We start from the raw sequence: 20,920 nt of genomic DNA on the forward strand, positions 1-20,920 counted from the left end.
GGAGCTTACGTCAATAGATATAAACAATTCACTTAAGTTTCATGGAAATTGGTGAAAGTGTTTTTGAGTTATTGTCCGAAGTATGGACGACGGACGGACAGACGGACGGACGGACGGACGGACAACGGTATACCATAATACATCCCGTCTAAAAGACGGGCTTATAAAAACCAAATAAATTACAATAAAAAAAAGAATGACAACATTAAATATTTTACATGCTCAAATATAACTGAATGTGATGATGTTTATTCATTTGTTGGTTTAGTTTCTCTCTAGTTTTAAAGTTATATGACAATTTTCTTGAGAAAAAACAGCAATATGCAAATATTGATTGCAGGGTATCTGGAAATATCGACAATTTTCGTTGTTTGATTGCTGTTTCAATTACTTTTACCCCACAACTAATTTCTTTTATTCATTTGCATTTTCGATAATCAATATGTTTCCATGTTTCATTTCTGAATTTGGACCTGGTTGTCGTATGATTGGGATTGATCACTACACGAAACGCAAATGTTTTAAATATGCCCTTTAAGTTTGGTTCGTGATTTTTACAAGTTACAATTGTTTTATCCGTTTATTTAAAAAAGATACATGGTACAAAATACATGAAATATACACAATTTAGTTATGTTCATTTATAAAAATATATATAATAGAGCATTGGCATTATAAAAGATGAGACAAAGGACAACTAGTTTGAGTTTATACTTGTTTACTACAAAAGATAGTTATATTTAAGTCTAACTCCATTCAAAGGCTTGGATATAGACAATAACGTATTTTGATTTCAACTAGTACAGAAATTATTTAAAATGAAAGTTGTAAATGAATTTCCCTATTTTTGAAAATTTGAACATGAACGTGTATTGCTATTATATGTTTTGAAATGAACACCATTATTGGTATCATTGTTGTCTATGAAATGTAATAAGGAATGTGAAGTCTGCCAATCCAAAATATATAGTAAACATTAATTTCAGTTTCCTGTATTTGACTATTACTGACATCATCTTAGCGGCGTATGACCTAATGACTGTCTAAACAGGTTTTTTCCTAATTTCTAAACAGAAATAAAATAGAATCTAATAATGAACTTGCATTGGCATCTATTTCAAACAAAGGAGTAGGTCCGGTAAGGACCGATTTTGGCCTCAAATTTCAGGTTCATCTGACGAAAGATTTTGACTACTTTTTAAACACATTAGTGTTTATTTCATTTGAATCAATTAGTTTATGTGAAAGATTTTAACTGATTTAGTCATTAAAAACGATCCGATTCAAGCTCAATATGAAAAATCTACCAAATATGCCGAACAATGTCACTTTTCAGATGTTTTTTGTCAAAAATGAAAGTGGCCGCATCCGTGTTCATCCTCAACCTTTATTTACGTTATCTATTATCATAAAATACAACTAACATTTCAATATTAAGGATGAACACGAATGCGGCCATTTTCGTTTTACACGAAAACCGTCTAAAATTTAACTAAAATGATAGAATTGTGAAGATTTCAGTAATTTAGCATGACCTTATGGTGCTAGTACCCGATATATATGCATTGTATTGTCAAAAACAGCCAATATTTCTGTAGCAGAAGCATTTTACTGTCCAATAAATAATTAAAAGTTTACATTTTAACAATTTGTAAAACTGCTATATTTTGGGGCCAAAAAGGGGGTTTACTGGACCTACTCCTTTATGAAAAAAGCTGAAAGTATGGCAGTATGATTGAAGTAAAATCTACTTAATATAATTCAAAAGATCTATCAATATAGCAGCTTCTTTACTGTGTACATATTTTCGCTATTTACTCTTGATTTAACATATTTATATCCACGATATTTCCAAGGTATGACATGTGATAACATGTGAAAACATTTTTACAAACAGTGTTATAATACATTCCATTGACCTAATTTATGGTCAAAATCTATGCATAGAATCCCCATAAAAATACTGCTAATGTCATCAATACAACAGCATTTATATTGAGAATATATCTCCATGTTTTGGTTTCATGAATAGAGTTTTGTTTAGCTTCAATAGCTTTCTTTTCTTCTTCTGACAAGTGTGGTGCTTGTTCCATTTTTTCAATTCCACATATCCATCTGAATGCCCTCGTGTAACATGGGAGAGAATCAAAATCTTCTTCCGCTGCAAAACATTATAATAAGAATTAACACATGGCATAGAACGATAGCGCATTTAATATAAAAAAAAAATAAGATAATTGACTGAAATTAGATTGTCATATGCTTCTAGTTTTGTATGTCAAGACGGTCGTTTCTTCTACAGAAAACTCACCAGTAACGTTTGCAAAAAAAATAAAGTACGAAGTTGAAGAGCATTAACTCTTCAATAGATTAATTTTTAAACTTCGCTTCAGTTATTGGGAAGTTGTCTTTTTGGTTTAATGTGTAAATGTTATTGAGACGGTTTAAAATGGACAAAGTGCCCTAATAAGTGAATTGTATGTTTGTCTGAAATGATGAGCGGACTTATCTAAATGACTAATTCCGGACCAAAATCGGATATTTTTTCCATATTCGGGTATCTTCGTAGATTTTTTATTACAATCCGTAGAGGGTATTTGACACGAACTAAGTAGTACTAAGTAGTAAAGAACTTAAATTGATTTATCAGCATTGCACATCGTAAATTCTCCTGTCTATAATTCAGGTAAGAATAATTAATCTGCTTCGCAAACACAAAAAACATAGACATTGAGATGCGTAAACGTGTTACAATATTCCGGCATAAAATTATGACCGATTTATTTGATTTCTATAGGTAAAGAAAGACGCAGTAGATTTTTTTTCGGTTTCTCTCTATATAGTTGTGGACTAAACGTTGAATATCTGGTAAATCGAATCAACTGTTATAATAAAATTAAGATGTAGTACAAATGCATGATTGCCAGTACATAGACACAGATGTAAACACACTTACCAAATTGATCCAGTTTAGTTTCATGGTGACTCGACCTATCTGGTTCAGCATCTAAATCCTCTCTTTCTTCTGTACTATAGCGATTCCAGAAAGTCAGACGATGAAGCTGTAAGATATTATGTTGGTTTTTTTTACTTTAAAAAAATATTTGTTAAAATACAGCTCCTGAACTTATTACATGTAGGTAATAAGTCACACGTTTGTCCAACATCTATGTAATTGGTTACTAATTAGGTATGTGCCACTCATTACGTTACGTCATTTTCGTTTTAGTGGACATATAAGAGCAGATAATTTTCTCACAATGCTTCAGGTTATGAAACGTCGTAGTGTTTGAGTATTAAATATATATTTTTTATATCAAATTATATTATCTCATTGAAGATACTGCAATGTAATGTTAAAAACACACGACGGCTTACCTATTTATTAAATGTTACACAATCAGAATTAATCATTTCAACAGAAAGCATTGTTAATCCTAAAATTAATAAAAATAACAGGGAAATGTCGTTTAGTCTATTTATGATCAGATCGTTCAGACCTAATAAAAAAAGTACCTGTACAAAACAAAAACTTACTGCAATGTTTGAAGGTCTACTGAAATAATCTGGATTGATTTCGTTTTATTTTTTTACTGGATTGGAGTACTGGCATAACATTAATGAAAGTCTCTATACAAGATTTGACTTGTTCAGTTAAAATTTTTCTAATGGTGTTAAGATCAAAACAACCGTTAATAACTAAACATATGTGTAAGTGATATCGGCATAAAAGTATTATCGCTCCAATCGTTTTGAAATTATTTTGGTTGTATGTTTTAGAAATTTCACTTCTTAATTATACTTACATGTTTATCTGGAATAGGTTTAGTGAGTAGACTGATGATAATTGTTGCTATAAAACTAATTCCAAAGAGAATAATACCAAAGTGAAGGTAATGAACTTTGCTGATGATGTCCGGTCTGTTGTCGTCTGCTTCTTCACCACATGGTGGGACTGTGTATGCATATTCCCAAATGAATCGAGTTAATCCAACAACTAATCCTATCATTAGTCCCCAAAATGCACCCTGAAATTTAAAGGTTATAATTAATAATAAAACACAGTTTGAGATTTTTATTATTACAATGCCATGTGTTTCGTTTAACAATGTTGCATTATAAATAAAACATCTTTTCAATTACCTTCTTTTATAAACAAAATAATCCAGAACAGAAAATACTTTCATAGTTCATCTAACATTATTTATAAATTTGTTTAGGGGTCCAAAATATTCCATTAAGATCTCAGTCAATTTCAAAAAGAGTTCTCCTTTTGATATCCGGAAATCACAAAAAGAATTAAAATGTTTCAACAAACAAGTTCTTTAAGTCTGGATTATCCCGCTTACATGTTTAACCCCGCCACAGTATGTATGCATGTGTCTGTCCCAAGTCAGGAGCCTGTAATTCAGGGGTTGTCGTTTGTTTATGTGTTTCATATTTGTTTTTCGTTCAATTTGCAAATAAATAAGGCCATTAGTTTTCTCGTTTGAACTGTTTTACATTGTCATTTCGGGGCCTTTTATAGCCGACTATACGACATGGGCTTTGATTATTGATGAAGGCCGTACGATGACATAATAGTTGTTAATTTCTTTGTCATTTTGGTCTCTTGTGGACAGTTGTCTCGTTTGCAATCATACCACATTTTCTTTTTTTATAATTTATTTTACTTTAATCGAACTTGTCATCCATATACTATATTTTTTCGAATTAGTCATCAAGCAAGAAAAAAACTTTAGAAAAATAAAAAACAAAAACGACGAACTGGATTTAGTGGTCCAAAAATTTCAATGAAATCAACAACTTTCAAAAAGGAATGCGCCATAAACAATCAGAAACCAATAGAAAGTTGTTTTCCAACAAATACGTACCATACAGTAAAAGTGAAAGCGATAAAAACTGCAACTTGTTTTTAAGACAAAAGTCTTTTATGATTTTCAATTACTAATTCCTGTTGTTTTCAATATGTTCTTTTTGTATCATCTGGAATCTAAAAGTGTGACACACGAACGAGAGGATATTCTAAATTCATATATAACCCCAATTATGCCAAGCAGGCGAACAAAAGCGTTATCTGATGTACAGTAGTTGTGGTCTATTTATGTAGTTCATATGTGTTTCTCGTTTCTCGTTATTATATGGTTGAGACCGTTGGTTTTCCCGTTTGAATGGTTTTACATTTACTTATTGTTTAGGCCCTGTATAGTGTGCTTTTCGGTGTGGGCTCTGTGTTGAAGGCCGTACATTGACTTATAATGGTTAACTTTTATAAATAGTTATTTGGATGAAGAGTTCTCTCATTGACACTCATACCACATCTTCCTATATCTATAAACATATGTTTTTCAATTGACAAACCTGTTCATTGGTCCGTTTCCAGAAAACAGCTAGAACATAAATCGCACATACTGGTGGTGCTAAAAAGCTTGTTATTGCCTGAATATAATGGAAAAGTTCTGAGATATTCTGAATAATTGGAATCCATACAATTGAAACGACTACCAAGATCAATACACAGCATCTACAAAAATGAAAAGAAAAACTGGTAAAAAAAGATATTAAACATTTCGTATTCTTGGCAATGAAGGACTCTGGCCTTTGTTAGTCTTGTATTATTTTTAACTTTAGTTTCTTGTGTATAATTTGGAGTTTAGTATGGCGTTCATTATCACTGAACTATATATATATTTATTTAGGGGCCAGCTGACGGAAGCCTCTGGTTGCTGGAATTTTCTCGCTGCATTGAAGACCTATTGGTGACCTTCTGCTGTTGTCTGTTATATGGTCGGGTTGTTGTCTCTTTGACACATTCCCCATTTCCATTCTCACATTTATAATGATGTTTGTTGGGGTTTGTGTTGCTAAGTCTGTAGTTTTCTATGTTGTGTGTTGTATATTGTTCTTCTTTTTTTTTGTATATTTCGGTTTTGTTCCATGGCATAGTTGATTCGATTTCATCTTCGGAGTTTAAATATCTCTTTAATTTTGTTTGCCTCTCTTTAATCCCAACACACACGACCCTTCCTTTAAAACAAGAAACGGTTAATTTAAATAAGGGCAACAGTAGAATACAGCTGTTGAAAAAGTTACAAATCAATGTCAATAGGTCTTTTTGTGATTAGATGTCACACAAAACCTCCTTATTGTTCTAAAACATTACAGTTTAATTTTTGTTTTAATCAAATTTTATTAAAAAGCAGCATAACAGGCGGATAACATATTTCAACCGGTTGGGTTCATATTGCCGAGACTTTAGTTTCTATGTTGTGTGTTGTATTGTGTTTTTTTAATCATTTTTGCTTTTTCGCTAGTGCATTGTCAGTTTGTTTTCTACTTGAGTTTGAGTTTTATTCACTTACCTTCCAACAATCATAAGTTCTACGTCTGATGCCTGCTTACGTATCCTTAACCATATGTCAATAGTAAAAAGAGTACTACTGCTGTTGAATATAGACGTCAGTGATGAGATCAAGGCAGACATCATTACAGCTAACATAAGACCTTTCAATCCCGTAGGCATGATCCCTAACACTAGTTTAGGGAATGCAATGTTACTGCACCCGGCTCTAGAGCCACATGCCTCTTCACAAACATCTGGATCAGCACAACCAACAGAATCTGTACAGGAAAAACACCCATATTAATGATTAATATTGCGTGTAATTTTAATTAGATTAAAAAAATAATGACTATATAAATAATAGTTTTTCTTTGACAGGTAAATGAACACAGGTCTGATATAAATTTTTCTCATTAGTGCGTAAAAATAATTTCCAATATTTCTAATAATTTAGAGAGGTTGGGGCTATAAGAAGCAAACAAATGGTCATGTCATTAAGTAACCCTAGGGAATGTGCAGGAAAATACAAAATAAATTTTAGCCATTGTTTTGTTTGAACGTAAGTACATCAAATAGTTATCAAAGGTACCAGGATTATTATTTAATACGCCAGACGCGTGTTTCGACTTCATAAGACTCATCAGTGACGCTCAGATCAAAATAGGTATAAAGCCAAACAAGTATTAAGTTGAAGAGCATTGAGGATCCAAAATTCCAAAAAGTTGTGCCAAATACAGCTAAAGTATAAATCTATTCCTGGGATAAGAAAATCCTTAGTTTTTCGAATTTAAAGTTTTGTTTCAGGAAATTTATAAAATGACCATATAATTGATATTCATGTCAACACTGAAGTGCTGACTACTTGGCTGGTGATACGTCCAAAAGCAGTGGCATCGACCCAGTGTTGTAAATAGTTATCATGGCGTTGTCAGTTTATTTTCGATAAATTTATGAGTTTGACTGTCCCTTCGGTATCTTTCGTCCCTCTTTAATCAAAGGTACCTGGATTGTAATTTAATACGCAAAGAGTCAATTAAGCACAGCTACTATTAATATTAAAACAGAATTTTCAAGTATGGATTAAACAAATTCGATCAGAAAACGTTCTGTTTTCCAATCATGCAAACCTTTCTGGTGTAATTTATCAGTTAGTAAGCAGTTATCTTAAATGATGATGTATTCCTACTATACGGAAAACACACCATGTTCCGTGAACAAAGAATGTCACGTTTGTATTCTTTACCAATGCATTTGAATTAATAAATTTAGTCGGTCGTTTACAAAACGTGACAAGGAAATATTCAGTATTGCTATATTGGTGATGAAAGAAATACAAATGCATATGTCTGGTTTTTAATATTATAGTCTTATACCCACAATTAATTCCAATGTTTTGTAATAGAATATTAGAAAGTTAATAAGTGTTCATTACTGGAATTATTTTTTTCCGCTGCGAAAAAGTTATTTCATACAAAAATTGTTATGTTAAGACATTCATAAAGCGATTATTCAAAAGAACATTAATAGTTTTAATATATGGTACATGTAAGTGGAGATCTTCCATGAATCGTCCACTTTACGACTAGTTCGGCCATATTGAATCGGGGACATATTCGTTTTAAAGAGGTGGAACTAGTATATTAGTACGGTTAAAGCTATGCATTTTTCCATGCAATTGCTCTGTTTTATTGATGTTTTTGTGTTTTAAGAGCAATTTTACCTCCAATATGAAAACCCGCCCCTTTTTCAATATGGCCGAACTAACCGTGAAGGGCATATTCGATGCACCGAGCAGTATTTAAATTTAATGTGAGTATATTTTTATACAAGGTCGTCCTTATTCTTCGATTTGTAATCGGATAATATATAGGGTACTTACCTCTGTATAAAATTCTTGAAATCATGCCAGGAAATACCATTATCCATAGAGGCAAAAACTTCAGATAACCAGCTAAAATTGTACCAGCTTTTGCATGTGATAAGTTCTTTGCTGCTAGTGCTCTCTGTACTATTACCTGTCAACAAATAGATACTACAACGGTAAATATAAGTGTTATCTTTGAAAGAGAGGCGAAAGGGAGGCGCGAAAGATACAAGATGAATAGTCAAACTCATAGATCGAAAATAAACTGACAAATAATTACACACAATCGTAACATAGAAAACTAGAGACTAAGCAATATGAACCCGTAAAATACCAAAAGGATAGTCAAACGCATTAGTCGACAACGAACTGAAAAAGCCATGGCTAAAAATTGAAAAACTATCAAAAGACAACAGTCATAGAAAAGTATTTTTTTAGATTGTGCCAACGACAGAAAAGAAAGATACAATTTAATAAATATTTGTACTTTTTCTTAAGTATAAGTATTCCTATAATTGCAGATGTTATTAAACAGTTCGACATTGCACTTAGTTAAAAGATAGGTGAAATATACGGGGATACATTCATACTCAGTTAAGTGGGAAAATTAACTGACAACGCTATGTCTAAAAACGAAAAACACACAAACACACAAACAACAGAACACAAAACACAACAACGAAAACTAAAGACTGAGCAACATGAACCCCAACATACATCTGGAGGTGATCTTAGGTACTCTGGAAGGGTAAAAAACGGTGATAAGTTTTATTCGGTAGGGCATATTTGAGCAAAAGTGGTAAGGCTTGACGTTACGATAATTGGAACATATCTTTCGTCAACTGTGAAACAGATATTCCATAAGTGTCAACTAACTCGTGATGGTGGTCGTAAATTTTATGAAGGGGTGATGTCAACTTCACCACTTGGAACTCGTTTCATAGCTTCCTTAGCAGAAGCAGCCATTTATTAAGGAAATTTAGATAGGAAATTCAAGCCCTGGAAAATCGTTTCAGTTGGGAGATATATAATAATCCCTATTCAGGCGCTGCTCGATTGGTGCTACATAGCATTGGAAAATTCATAATTGGCATGCTAAATTCATTTCTTGTGTGGTAAATTGTTGTTCTCAGCCCTCATGGTCAATTTTTTAAAGTAAGTCAAGATGGAAGGCAGACGTATTTGTATCTGATGCATCCTTAGCGGATTAACACTTAATTCGGTGGATGTAAGCAATGCCGAAAAGATAATGTCTTACTACAATACCAAGAATTACCCACGATTTTGATACATTTCTACCCTCATACATGTCAGTACTCTTCGGCAAGATTAAACACTTGTTATATTATATTTTCTATTAATTCAGTACTGTTTATTACTGTACTGTACAATTACTTATTCTATAAATTTAGTACTGATTTTCCAGCATTGCTTCAATACTAATTTCATCAGTGGTAATTCAATACTGATTTTGTCAGCCCTGTTTCAGTACTGATTTGTAAGTCCTGTTTCAGTACTGATTTTGTCAGTCCTGATTCAGTACTAATTTCTTCAGTGCTGATTTAGAACTAATTTTGGCAGTCCGTTTTCCGTACTAATTTTGACAGTCCTCTTAAGCATATAACTTACCTGATCAGAACACCAATACCAAACAGCAGAGATTGTCAAACCAAACATTATTCCTGGCCAAGGTAAACTTCCATCTTCAGCAGATCGAAACAGATGCATGGCGTTATCCGGTGGTATTCCACATTTAGCATATTTATAACTAGAATTTCCCATGTTATTTATCGTAGTGTCAGGAAAAGAGGCAAAATATTTCTGGATCATAGCTTCATAGCCACCAACCTCAATAAAACCTACGATTATAGAAGAGGTAAATGAATTCATTTGTACACGGTAACGGTGGTACCCGCTACTAAACAGAGATAAAGCAGAGCACTCTGCTATATATAGGAATTGAATTGGTCATATGGAGCTTTTTAATGAAACTTTATTGAGGATATTATTTCAATGACAGGATTGAAATATGACTTGTTTCACAGACATACCACGGAGACCCGATGTAAGTGAAGATGGTTTACAGAACTGAAAGGCGGGACATTTTGACTGCTACTTGAAAAAGATATATATATTGGATAAGAGCAGATTTTGCTTTGCAACAGTTCACAACTGTACCATTGAACACTTTTTTTATACATAAAAGTTCTTTAACTGACAAAAGCGGGACAATTTTTGATGACAAGGCATCGGATTTAGTATCGTCATGTTGACTAGACGTGACTGTGTACTTATGCATGCACCCTGAAAAACCGTCCTCGCGAATCTACGTATGTTGATAAACTTACTCAAAATCATCATAATGAAAGCTCCAATGATCATAATGATAACTTGAATAAAGTCCGTCCATATGACAGCAGTCAATCCACCTAGAAAAAAAACAATAGGCGCATTAAATCAATCACGTGGCAGACAAATATATATATGTTTGTAATAGTAGTTTGTGGTCTTTTGTTTGTTTTTGTTTCATTATTTTATCACTACAATTCTAGTGCTGCTATATATGAATATAAGTAGATTTAAGGTTTACGTAAACAGCATCCACAAAAAGCAAATGCACATAATGAGGGAAGCAAAAAGTCTTCTATTTATCTCAGGTGTGATTGAAGGTTGCCGCCTGTTAAAACGTTTAATCGCGCTGCATTTGAATTTTGTACCTGTCCTAATTCAGAAGCCTGTTGCTCAGTAGTTGTCGTTTGTGAGTGTGGTTCATAAATGTTTCTCGTTTTTCGTTTTTTATGAAAATAGGTCCGTTGGTTTTCATGTTTGAATTGTTTTACACAAGGCACCGTCACGTGTCGAAGGATGTAATTTTACCTATAATTGTTAACGTTTTATACATTGTGACTGTGACTTGGAAGGAAAGTTGTCTCATTGGCACTTATACCACATCTTCTTTTATTTATATTCAATATGTATGTATATTAATACAGTTTCGTGAACATGTGTGGTTAATGAATGGAATTTAGGCAAAATAGAGACATTTCAATATTATGATTCAATAGTAATTTGCAAATGCAATACTTGATAAACAAAAAGTGATTTTGAATCCAGGAAACTCAGTTGTGCGTTTTATTTCATCTGTTATTTCATGAATGATTCAAACATGTACTCACCGGCTATTGTAAACACAGCAGATATTGCGAGTAAGATGATAACAGCAACATAGAGATTCAAATCCTTGAAAGATTGAGTTATAAAAATGGCCCCAGAGAATAAATCGGCCTGTAAATAAAAATAATACAAAATGAAAATATCATTAAATAACATATGCTTATTAAACAATAATATGATTCTGTATTCAGCAGGCAAATGAGCCAAAATAGGACAATGATAATAAAACAATTGGATAATGTTTCCAAAGATATTTGAAACCATGACATATGGACTTCAAGTCATTTAATTTTCTATGGTAAAATTCAACTATAATTTACTAACCTCATAAAATTTTGTATACATAACACTATGTGTTGTCTATAATGATTGAAGTAAAAAATTAAAAATAATTCTCGTAGTCTATGTTGCTTCAGAATTTTGCATTGGAAGATCGTACGAATAAAATAGAAAATAATTGCAATTTTATCATGGTTTATGTTGTAAGGTTGCCTGTCTTGTTGATGTATTTATACTGTATATATATTTCAATGTATCTACATTTTACATGTTTACTTACCGAGAGCTTTGTAAAGACGTACAGCAACAGTGCTAACACAGAGAGGTACACCCGGATTCTTTGTCCTCCAAATCTTTTTTTCAAATATTCTGGCATTGTAAACACCTAGTAAATTGTAAAAAAAAAAGGCAAATATATACTTTAGAAAAAAGGGAAAATGTTTTAAAACAAAGCAAAAAGGTTAGATGACATGACCACAGAAATATGTTGATAGTACTGTAAGTAATGCCAATTAAGATGAAAAGATGAATGACAAATGTTTTGTTTTGTTTATTGATTGGTGGTATCAGCTAAAAAAAAAATCACCGCAATGAATTAAGAAAAACGTACATATTAAAATTATACTTGAAATATAAATAAAACGAAGGTTTTCGTGGAATACTTTTTTTTAGTAAGAAAAATATTCCATTATCATGCATTATCTTGAGATATCATTACAAAGATTCGGGACGACATATATAGCATATTCAGTAATTGTGTCGAAACTTACCCCAGCTGCTGTGTAAACAGGTACAAAGAACCATCCTAGAACCATTAAAATAAATATTGCCTGGAAAAAAATATAAATTTTCATAAGTATTTGCAAAAATTATTAATATAGAGATTCATAGGTACTGTAACAATAGTACGGTATTATTTAAGTTCTTAGTTTACCGAATGTGATGTTACAAATGAACGAAGAAGCTAAATATCAGTCTTAAAATAATTAACTTACATTTAATTCAAACACTGCAATACCTATACCACTTGCAGCACCGGAACCTGCCAAACCAACAAAATGGCCGCTACCGATGTTACTGGCAAATAACGAGGCACCAACCTGTCAACAGAAAATATTAATTCTTTAAGAGAAATTGAGGTTTTGGGAAGAAAATATGTAATGGATATACAGGGTACAGTCTAGGAAATTTTTGGGAAACATCATAATGTGTCTACTTTAATATTGTTCGTGTGTTACAGTAATGTATTTTGCACTACGAAAACATATTTAAACAAGAATGTATCCCTAGTACATGGATGCTCCATCCACACTATCATTTTCTATGTTTAGTGGACAGTGAAAATGGATTAAAAACTCTTATTTGGCATTAACATTAGAAAGATCATATCATAGGGAACATGTGTATTGAGTAGTTTCAAGTTGTTGGACTTCAACTTCATCAAAAACTACATTTTTTTGTACCTTGACCAAAAACTTTAAGTTGAACCGGGACAGACGGACGAACGAAAGAACGGACGAACAAACCAGAAAACATAATGCCCATAAATAGGGCATACAAATAAAATAAAGGACAGAATATATACAAATGTAAAACTAAGATGTACAACGAACACATACCGGTATCCAATGCATAGATCGCCCTGCTAAGAAATATCCCTTCACACTTCCTCGGTTCCGACATGATGACTGAAAATAAACAAAAAAGGTTTGAAAGATAATTAAAACGTTTATTGTGTGTTACCTGATGTATGTGTTACCTCGTGTATGTGTTTTAATTCTAATGCTTCATCTTTTTACGAACGAAAATGAGTCGTAGAGAACATATGATTTAAAAAAATATATATCGTGCCTGTTAATGTAACAAGAACAATTTTTTAACAGGCATATAACATGGATATATTTTTTTATAACTGCAGTTGTTATTGGCTTTGAACTAGCTGTCTGTAACTACAGTGCTCTTGTGTACAATTTGAAAATAAGTATGGCGTTCATTATCACTGAACTAGTATATATTTGTTTAGGGGCCAGTTGAAGGACGCCTCCGGGTGCGGGAATTTCTCGCTACATTGAAGACCTGTTGGTGACCTTCTGCTGTTGTTTTTTCTTTGGTCGGGTTGTTGTCTCTTTGGCACATTCCCCATTTCCATTCTCAATTTTATCTCAGATATGTACTAAGTGTCTTTTTGTTGTTGGGATACATACAAGTATCCGACCACGTCCACTCTGTTGCTATATGTCTTTCTAATTGTATCCATCTTGTCAGTTTTGAAGCCTTTTCGGCTGATTTTTATAGTTCGTTCTTGAACTGTACTGTTACACAACCGTCACAGGTTAGGGGAGGGTTGAGATCCCTATGATATATTTAACACAGCCACATTTTGTATGTACATGTAGATTGTATGTGCCGGACCCAATTCAGGAGCCTGTAATTCAGTGATTGTCGTGTGTTGCTGTGTTACATATTCGTTTTTCGTTCTTTTTTTTGGTACGTTAATTAGACCTTTATTTTTCTCGTTTGCATTGTTTTACATTTGTAATTTCGGGTTCTTTTATGCGACATGGGCTTTCCTCAATGTGTACGGCCATACGGTGACTTTTGAATATATTTTTAGTTTCGCTCATTCTAACAGCCATTTTGCATTTTCTTGTATAAAACAGACGAGGTCAAATAACATAATAATCTTTTATTAAAGAAATCGTTTGGTTGCGTGTTGTTTTACATAATTATTATAAATATGCCTTGTTCTCATATTTAGTATTTTATTTTTGATTTATTTTATACAAAAGCCATTTATATCAAAATGACTATCTATTTTAAATAAAGGGCTGCGCTTTAGCGCGTGATACGCCCGTTGCTCTTTTAACTTGTCTTTTATGCTTTAAATGAATTTATATGATCAACTAGAAATATATATACAAATCAAAAGGGATGTTACATTAATATATTCACCAAAGTTTCATAAAATCCCCCTTTTTAAGTATGAAAATTCATTACTTAAGAAAACGTAAAATCTAAAATTTATAAAAATGGAAAGGGAGCTTATGTCAATAGATATAAACAATTTATCAAAGTTGCATAAAATTTTGTGAAAGTGTTAGTTAACATTTTTTTTTCATTACAGAACACACCGAGATAATCCAACGATTATACAAGGGTCTACATGAAGTGTGTACCTAATTTGTCCCAAAATTGGAAAATCCCCCCTTTTTTAAGCATAAACATTCATAACACGGAAATGTAAAATCTGAAATTTATAAAAATTGAAAGGGAGCTTACATCAATAGATATAAACAATTCACCAAAGTTTCATGGACATTGGTGAAAGCCTTTTTGAGTTATTGTCCGAAGTGTTGAAAATCACCCTTTATTTTATGAATAAAGCCCCATAAATCCAAAAATTAAAATCTGAAATTTATAAAAATTGAAAGGGAGCTTATAAACAATTCACCAAAGTTTCATGGACATTGGTGAAAGCATTTTTGAGTTATTGTCCGAAGTGTTGAAAATCCCCCTTTTTTATGAATAAAGCCCCATAAATCCAAAACTTAAAATCTGAAATTTATAAAAATTGAAAGGCAGCTAACATCAATAGATATTACCAGTTCACCAAAGTTTCATGGACATTGGTGAAAGCCTTTTTGAGTTATTGTCCGAAGTGTTGAAAATCCCCCCCTTTTTTATGAATAAAGCCCCATAAATCCAAAACTTAAAGTCTGAAATTAAAAAAAAACGAAAGGGAGCTTACGTCAATAGATATAAACAATTCACTTAAGTTTCATGGAAATTGGTGAAAGTGTTTTTGAGTTATTGTCCGAAGTGTGGACGACGGACGGACAGACGGACGGACGGACAACGGTATACCATAATACGTCCCGTCTAAAAGACGACGGGCGTATAAAAACGTGCTAAAATGCATACGGGTACATACATTGTAGATGTAACATTATTAGGTAGTATCCCTCAATTTGAAATGCCTAAAATATGGTTCAAATCTGTTGTTCTGATGAATATATTGACTGTTATCGACTATTCATGATCATATAGAAATAAATGAATAAAAGAAATTGTTACCAAGGTCAAACTTCGATCGGAAATCAAGCTATTTACTGCCTTTCAAAAATTCATTTCGGTTAAGAATGCCATTTGAATATAAAATAAACTTGACAATATCATCGAAAATATTTTCAACAATCAAAAGCTTTTAACAGTATTCTTTTTACAGACAAAGAGAAATTGGTTGTAGTTAATGTTATTGTTTCAATTGATTGATATATTGTTGTTTGCTTTAAGTCCAGTTACAAACATTTCATGGATATTCATGACATATTTTAAGTAGATTAAGTTTGAGTTTGGAGCTTTTAGCGAGTAAAATCTTAGAAAATGTCTCCTTTCTCCTAACGTATTCGAAATACAACAGTTTAATGTTATAATTTCTAAAATTTCTGTAGATGATTACAATAACATTTTTTGATTTTCATTTATGAATTATTATATATCGTTAAAATATCTTTTTTTTTCTCTTTCTTGACTTTAGTCGGAAGTTACAGCTAAACCCATATCTACATCTATGGTCATCAATGGCATAAAGATATTTGGGGTGTCGGTCGCTTACTTTTTAGATAAATAAAAGGAATCAATAGATAATCAATTGATATAAATGGCTTTTGTATAAAATAAATCAAAAATAAAATACTAAATATGAGAACAACGCATATTTATAATAATATGTAAAACAACACGCAACCAAACGATTTCTTTAATAAAAGATTATTATGTTATTTGACCTCGTTTGTTTTATACAAGAAAATGCAAAATGGCTGTTAGAATGAGCGAAACTAAAAATATTTTCAAAAGTCACCGTATGGCCGTACACATTGAGGAAAGCCCATGTCGCATAAAAGAACCCGAAATTACTAATGTAATCATTCCTCATACATGTACAAAACATGTACGGGTGAGCATAGTCGTTTTAGTCTAAAGTAGGTCAAATTTTGTTTTATTGATTTGATTTTTAACTTTATGTCATTTTTCACTTTTTATATGTTGACTCTGATCACCTGAAGTTGAGGTAAAATGCTGAAAAATAGGCCATGTTTTAAAAGAGGCGAAACACCCTAGTGCAGTAAACTGACAATGCATATCCACAATTACAAGCTTAAACTCCTTTCAAGTGTAGACATAATCGAATTTTCGCAGGTGAATTTTATGCTAATTCATGTAAATTTGATATTTAATGTTCATTGACGTTATGGATGAAGATCTTAGTAAATTGTTAACTTCTGACATTGAATATAACTTTAGTAATCAGTGGGTCGTCATGAGAAGTGTTATATAAACTTACATGGTGGATTTCGCACAAAAATGATGAAATTATCTAATAGAGATATAGTTAAATAAATTATAGAAATAAAGTTACACGGTGGATTTTATATGAAATGATTACATCATCTGATAGAGATATATAAGTCCCCACGAAGAAATTAAACAAATTATAAAAATAAAGTAACAAACTGTATGCTAAAGCCTTTTATTTAGTATGAAACTAGATCTTTGTATTTTAAACTTGCAATAATTTAAAAATGTATAAATTGGGTTATTAAATCTGAGATATTCGTTTTAATATGCATTATTTGTTTATCATTTTCGTTTTCTGTTTCGACTTTTTGTCTTCTGCTAACGAGACGAGTGTCTTGTGTGCAGGGTTTTGTTCCTGGTATCTGATCAGGGTATCTGTGCAAAGTTCCTTATTTAAGTTCAAATCCCTTTGATAGTTTAATAGATTGAAGATTTTTCTTATCTGTATATCATTAAAAACTTTCACCAAGTAAAATATAACAGGGGTTTAATAAGATTGATAATGTGATGGGTATACATGTGTTTATTTTGGTTATTTAGCTTCTTAAGTGTTAACGTAGTTATACATCCCCAGCCTACTTTACCACTTTATTAATGTATTTACAGCTATAGCTATTGAATATGTGTATGCTCCGACGAGCAAACTAGTACTGAAACTTTATACACAAATAAATTTCGAAAGGTTCAGACATTAAAGTTAGTTGTGTGTGAATTCAGAAAATTATAGTTAAAGGTCGAGGAGAGGGCAGCTATACAAAAATAAGAATGTTAGCAAATATCTGAAACATGTGAAAGTAAAGCTGAGAATTACCACGAGATTACGTGAAACCGTCACAAAGTTAAATAGGCAGAAGTTTGAAAATTCATGCAACGAATGTATGAACATATTAAATAAAAGATTTATGCTGTGAAAAGGGCAGTCAAATATCCTTATAGACAGATATGAAAGTTCGTCATACAGTCTAAGACATAAATCGACCCGAATATAAGCAAAATGTGAATAAATTACTACAAAGGACTAGACAGAATTCGTCTGTCCTTATAAATGTATAAAAAAAAAAATTACATTTTAAAGATTTATTAGATTCAACTTTCATTCTCGTCAAAGAAAGCAAATTGCAAAATCAATAAAAAGCAAATGTAAATTAGGAAATATATGAATATACAGACGAATTCGGTCATACAAAGAATTCGTTATACACACCAAATTGTTTACCGTTAAATAACCTTAGTTTGTTTCAATAAACTGGTTTTTGAATAGTATAAGAAAAAAATACTTAAGACCTTGACAGTACTGCACTTATATATATATCAATCTATGAATCGGTTGTATTTTAACTTGCGCATTTAAAATTTATTTACAGTTTGCATGATCAAAAACCCTTTATGTTATCGAGAACAAACAACTTGTACTGATATATGATATGCGATATGAATTGTTTATTTGATTACTCCCTTATGACAAAATGCATTTTTATCTTTTTAGAAATTTCACCTATTGTGAAAAATTTAAATGACAAAAATTCATTCAATGTTTACAAGTCCTTTTCCAAATTTTATTTTAATATGATATGGTTATATAATCAAGTTGGCATGTTTATTTTCATAACAGATTTGTTGTGTGTCGTTAGGCTGCTGTCTCGTTGACGCATACCTAATCTTTCCCCTTTATTCGCCGTTCAGACAATCTGTGGTTCGTGTATGTATTATGTTTGATGTTTATCTTTGCATTGCTCATTGGATCTTATATCTTAATTATGGACGTATACATCAAAACATTAAGTGTTTCAATAATAAGCTTAAACAGGTGCGAAAAAAATGCATCTAAATTAGTGCATTTGTCCATACAACAGGTTTATCCTCTCGGTGCCCCAGTACATGCATAATTTACACAGTACATTATTTTACAACTACAACTATGTAACAGGACAATGGTCTATTACAGATCTTATATTTTGAAAATAACATGTACACAATATCAAATATCAAATGTCTAAAATGTCTTTACAAATCTAAAATAGCTAATATCTATAAAACATATCTAAGCTAATCTCAGAAATAACTTAATATCGATAACAGATAAAACCAAAAATTGATTACAAATATCACCAAATATCGATCATTAATGTCGATTACAGATATCTCCAAATATCGATCATAGATCAAACTGAATATCGATTGACAGCTTTATCCAAGTATCGATGAAATAGTGTACCGATATAACCAGATGTCGATAACAGATCAAACCAAATATCGATTACCGATCTATTCAGATATAGTTGACAACTCTAACCAAATATCAAAAAATATAGCTAACCAAATAACGATAACAGATCTAACCAAATGTAGAAAAATATCGATTACATATCTTACTAAATATCGATTACAGATATAAACAATTATCGATTAAAAAGTCTAACCAAATATTAAAGCAGTTCTATTTCAATTCTTAAATACAACATATCATAATTTACAGTTCTTAGATATAACATGTACATTTCAGATCTAACCGATATGAAATGCAGTTCTACTATACAAAATATCGATTACAGATCGAAACGAAAATTCCTGGTCTAATATACGGAATATCGAATACAGATCCAACCAAAATCAATTTCTGGTCTAAAATTAAAAAAATATTCATGCCATATCTAAGGACAATTCGGAGTTGTCCTATTAGAAAGCCATTCCTATTTCATTTGGGAGGGGAATATAATTATGTTGACGACAAGACTGAGATTTAATGTGAAAATGTACGTTCAAGCTCACTGATTTTCCCATCGTATTATAAAAGTTTTATTTAACAGTTATATTTAACTGAAATTTGACACTTCTACCCATCACCCCGTTAACGCATGTTAGTTAGTTAAAGAACTGGTCTCCTTTGTGTTGTGTCGACAATAGTATTTATTTGACAGTTGAAGTTGGTTTTTTTTTTGTGGGTATTTTGTTTGTTTGTTGTTGTATTTTTTAACCGCTCTTTTTATGTAATATAGCAGAAAACACACAATACAGGAGCGTTTAACTGTGTCTCTCTCTTTAAAATTTAGTATAATAGATTTTTTAATGTTGTCAACAATATTTTACACAAAAATTGTACCAACGCCTACTTTAATGTGTTCTGTTCTCCTTTTTAGGTGTGATCTAGACTTGATTGATACATGTAATATTAATAGTAGTTTCACTCAGTCTACGTTATTTTACAGGTGCAGTTGTTCGGGCGGTCATATCCTTGTTTCGCTTTAGAATTAAAACTGACTCATCTATGATTTCAATAACCAAATGTATTCACGTTTGCAATGCACGTATAATTATCGTAAATCGAGTTAAATATTCACTTAAGAGATACATGAAATTTTATAGATTTATTAGCTAACATGTTTCATTTAGCCGCAAATTGCAACCCATAAATTTCTAGCGTCAATATTTGTACAGAAATATATCTGTACTTTCTATTATAAATTCCGTACATAGTGATAGCCCAATTTTCATCAGATGGTTTATTTTATTTTTTTCATTATTCTCTATAAAATAGAAAATAAAACTGAAAATAGAGTATAAACCATAACGAAACTTTTAAAGTTCGCAGAAATGCATATTTTTTTAATAACATATTTATTTATTATATTTTTATTACATACCAATATACCGACAATAATGACTGCTATAAAATATCCAATGACCACTAATATATCTCCCCAATGGAGGGTGGTGTCTACATCGTCCACCGCCATGCTTCTCAATAGACAAATTGTTTATACCGGTACACACCTGAGACAGGTAGAAATACAAGGAACATCTCAAAATGTATAACCAGAGTTATCGGTCGTGTACCTATCAACTTATGTGACAGTACGCTCCTACACATTAAATACTAATTAGAGATAAATTTATAACTAACT

At 31.7% G+C, this 20,920-nt stretch overlaps 1 protein-coding gene across 2 annotated transcripts; it reads right to left on the minus strand.

Moving 5' to 3' along the window:
• Positions 1–566: 566 nt before the first annotated feature.
• LOC139527404 (sodium/glucose cotransporter 4-like) lies at positions 567–20,817 on the minus strand. 2 transcript variants are annotated; one of them, XR_011665355.1, is made up of 15 exons: positions 20,660–20,817; positions 13,280–13,348; positions 12,656–12,760; positions 12,431–12,490; positions 11,941–12,045; positions 11,384–11,492; positions 10,556–10,636; positions 9,837–10,066; positions 8,223–8,358; positions 6,363–6,621; positions 5,362–5,524; positions 3,807–4,028; positions 2,957–3,062; positions 1,700–2,161; positions 567–1,174 (listed from the first exon to the last, which is right to left on the minus strand). XR_011665355.1 is itself a non-coding variant. In XM_071322816.1 (14 exons), the coding sequence occupies exons 1-14, from the start codon at positions 20,750–20,752 to the stop codon at positions 1,938–1,940; spliced, it is 1,962 nt and encodes a 653-aa protein (XP_071178917.1). In that variant the 5' UTR covers positions 20,753–20,817; the 3' UTR covers positions 567–1,937. The 2 variants fall into 2 exon arrangements, 1 of the variants encoding a protein (XP_071178917.1); XM_071322816.1 differs by having other exon boundaries at positions 567–2,161.
• Positions 20,818–20,920: the final 103 nt, after the last annotated feature.

Source organism: Mytilus edulis, chromosome 6 (assembly GCF_963676685.1).
Source record: "Mytilus edulis chromosome 6, xbMytEdul2.2, whole genome shotgun sequence".
Lineage (NCBI taxonomy): Eukaryota > Metazoa > Mollusca > Bivalvia > Mytilida > Mytilidae > Mytilus > Mytilus edulis.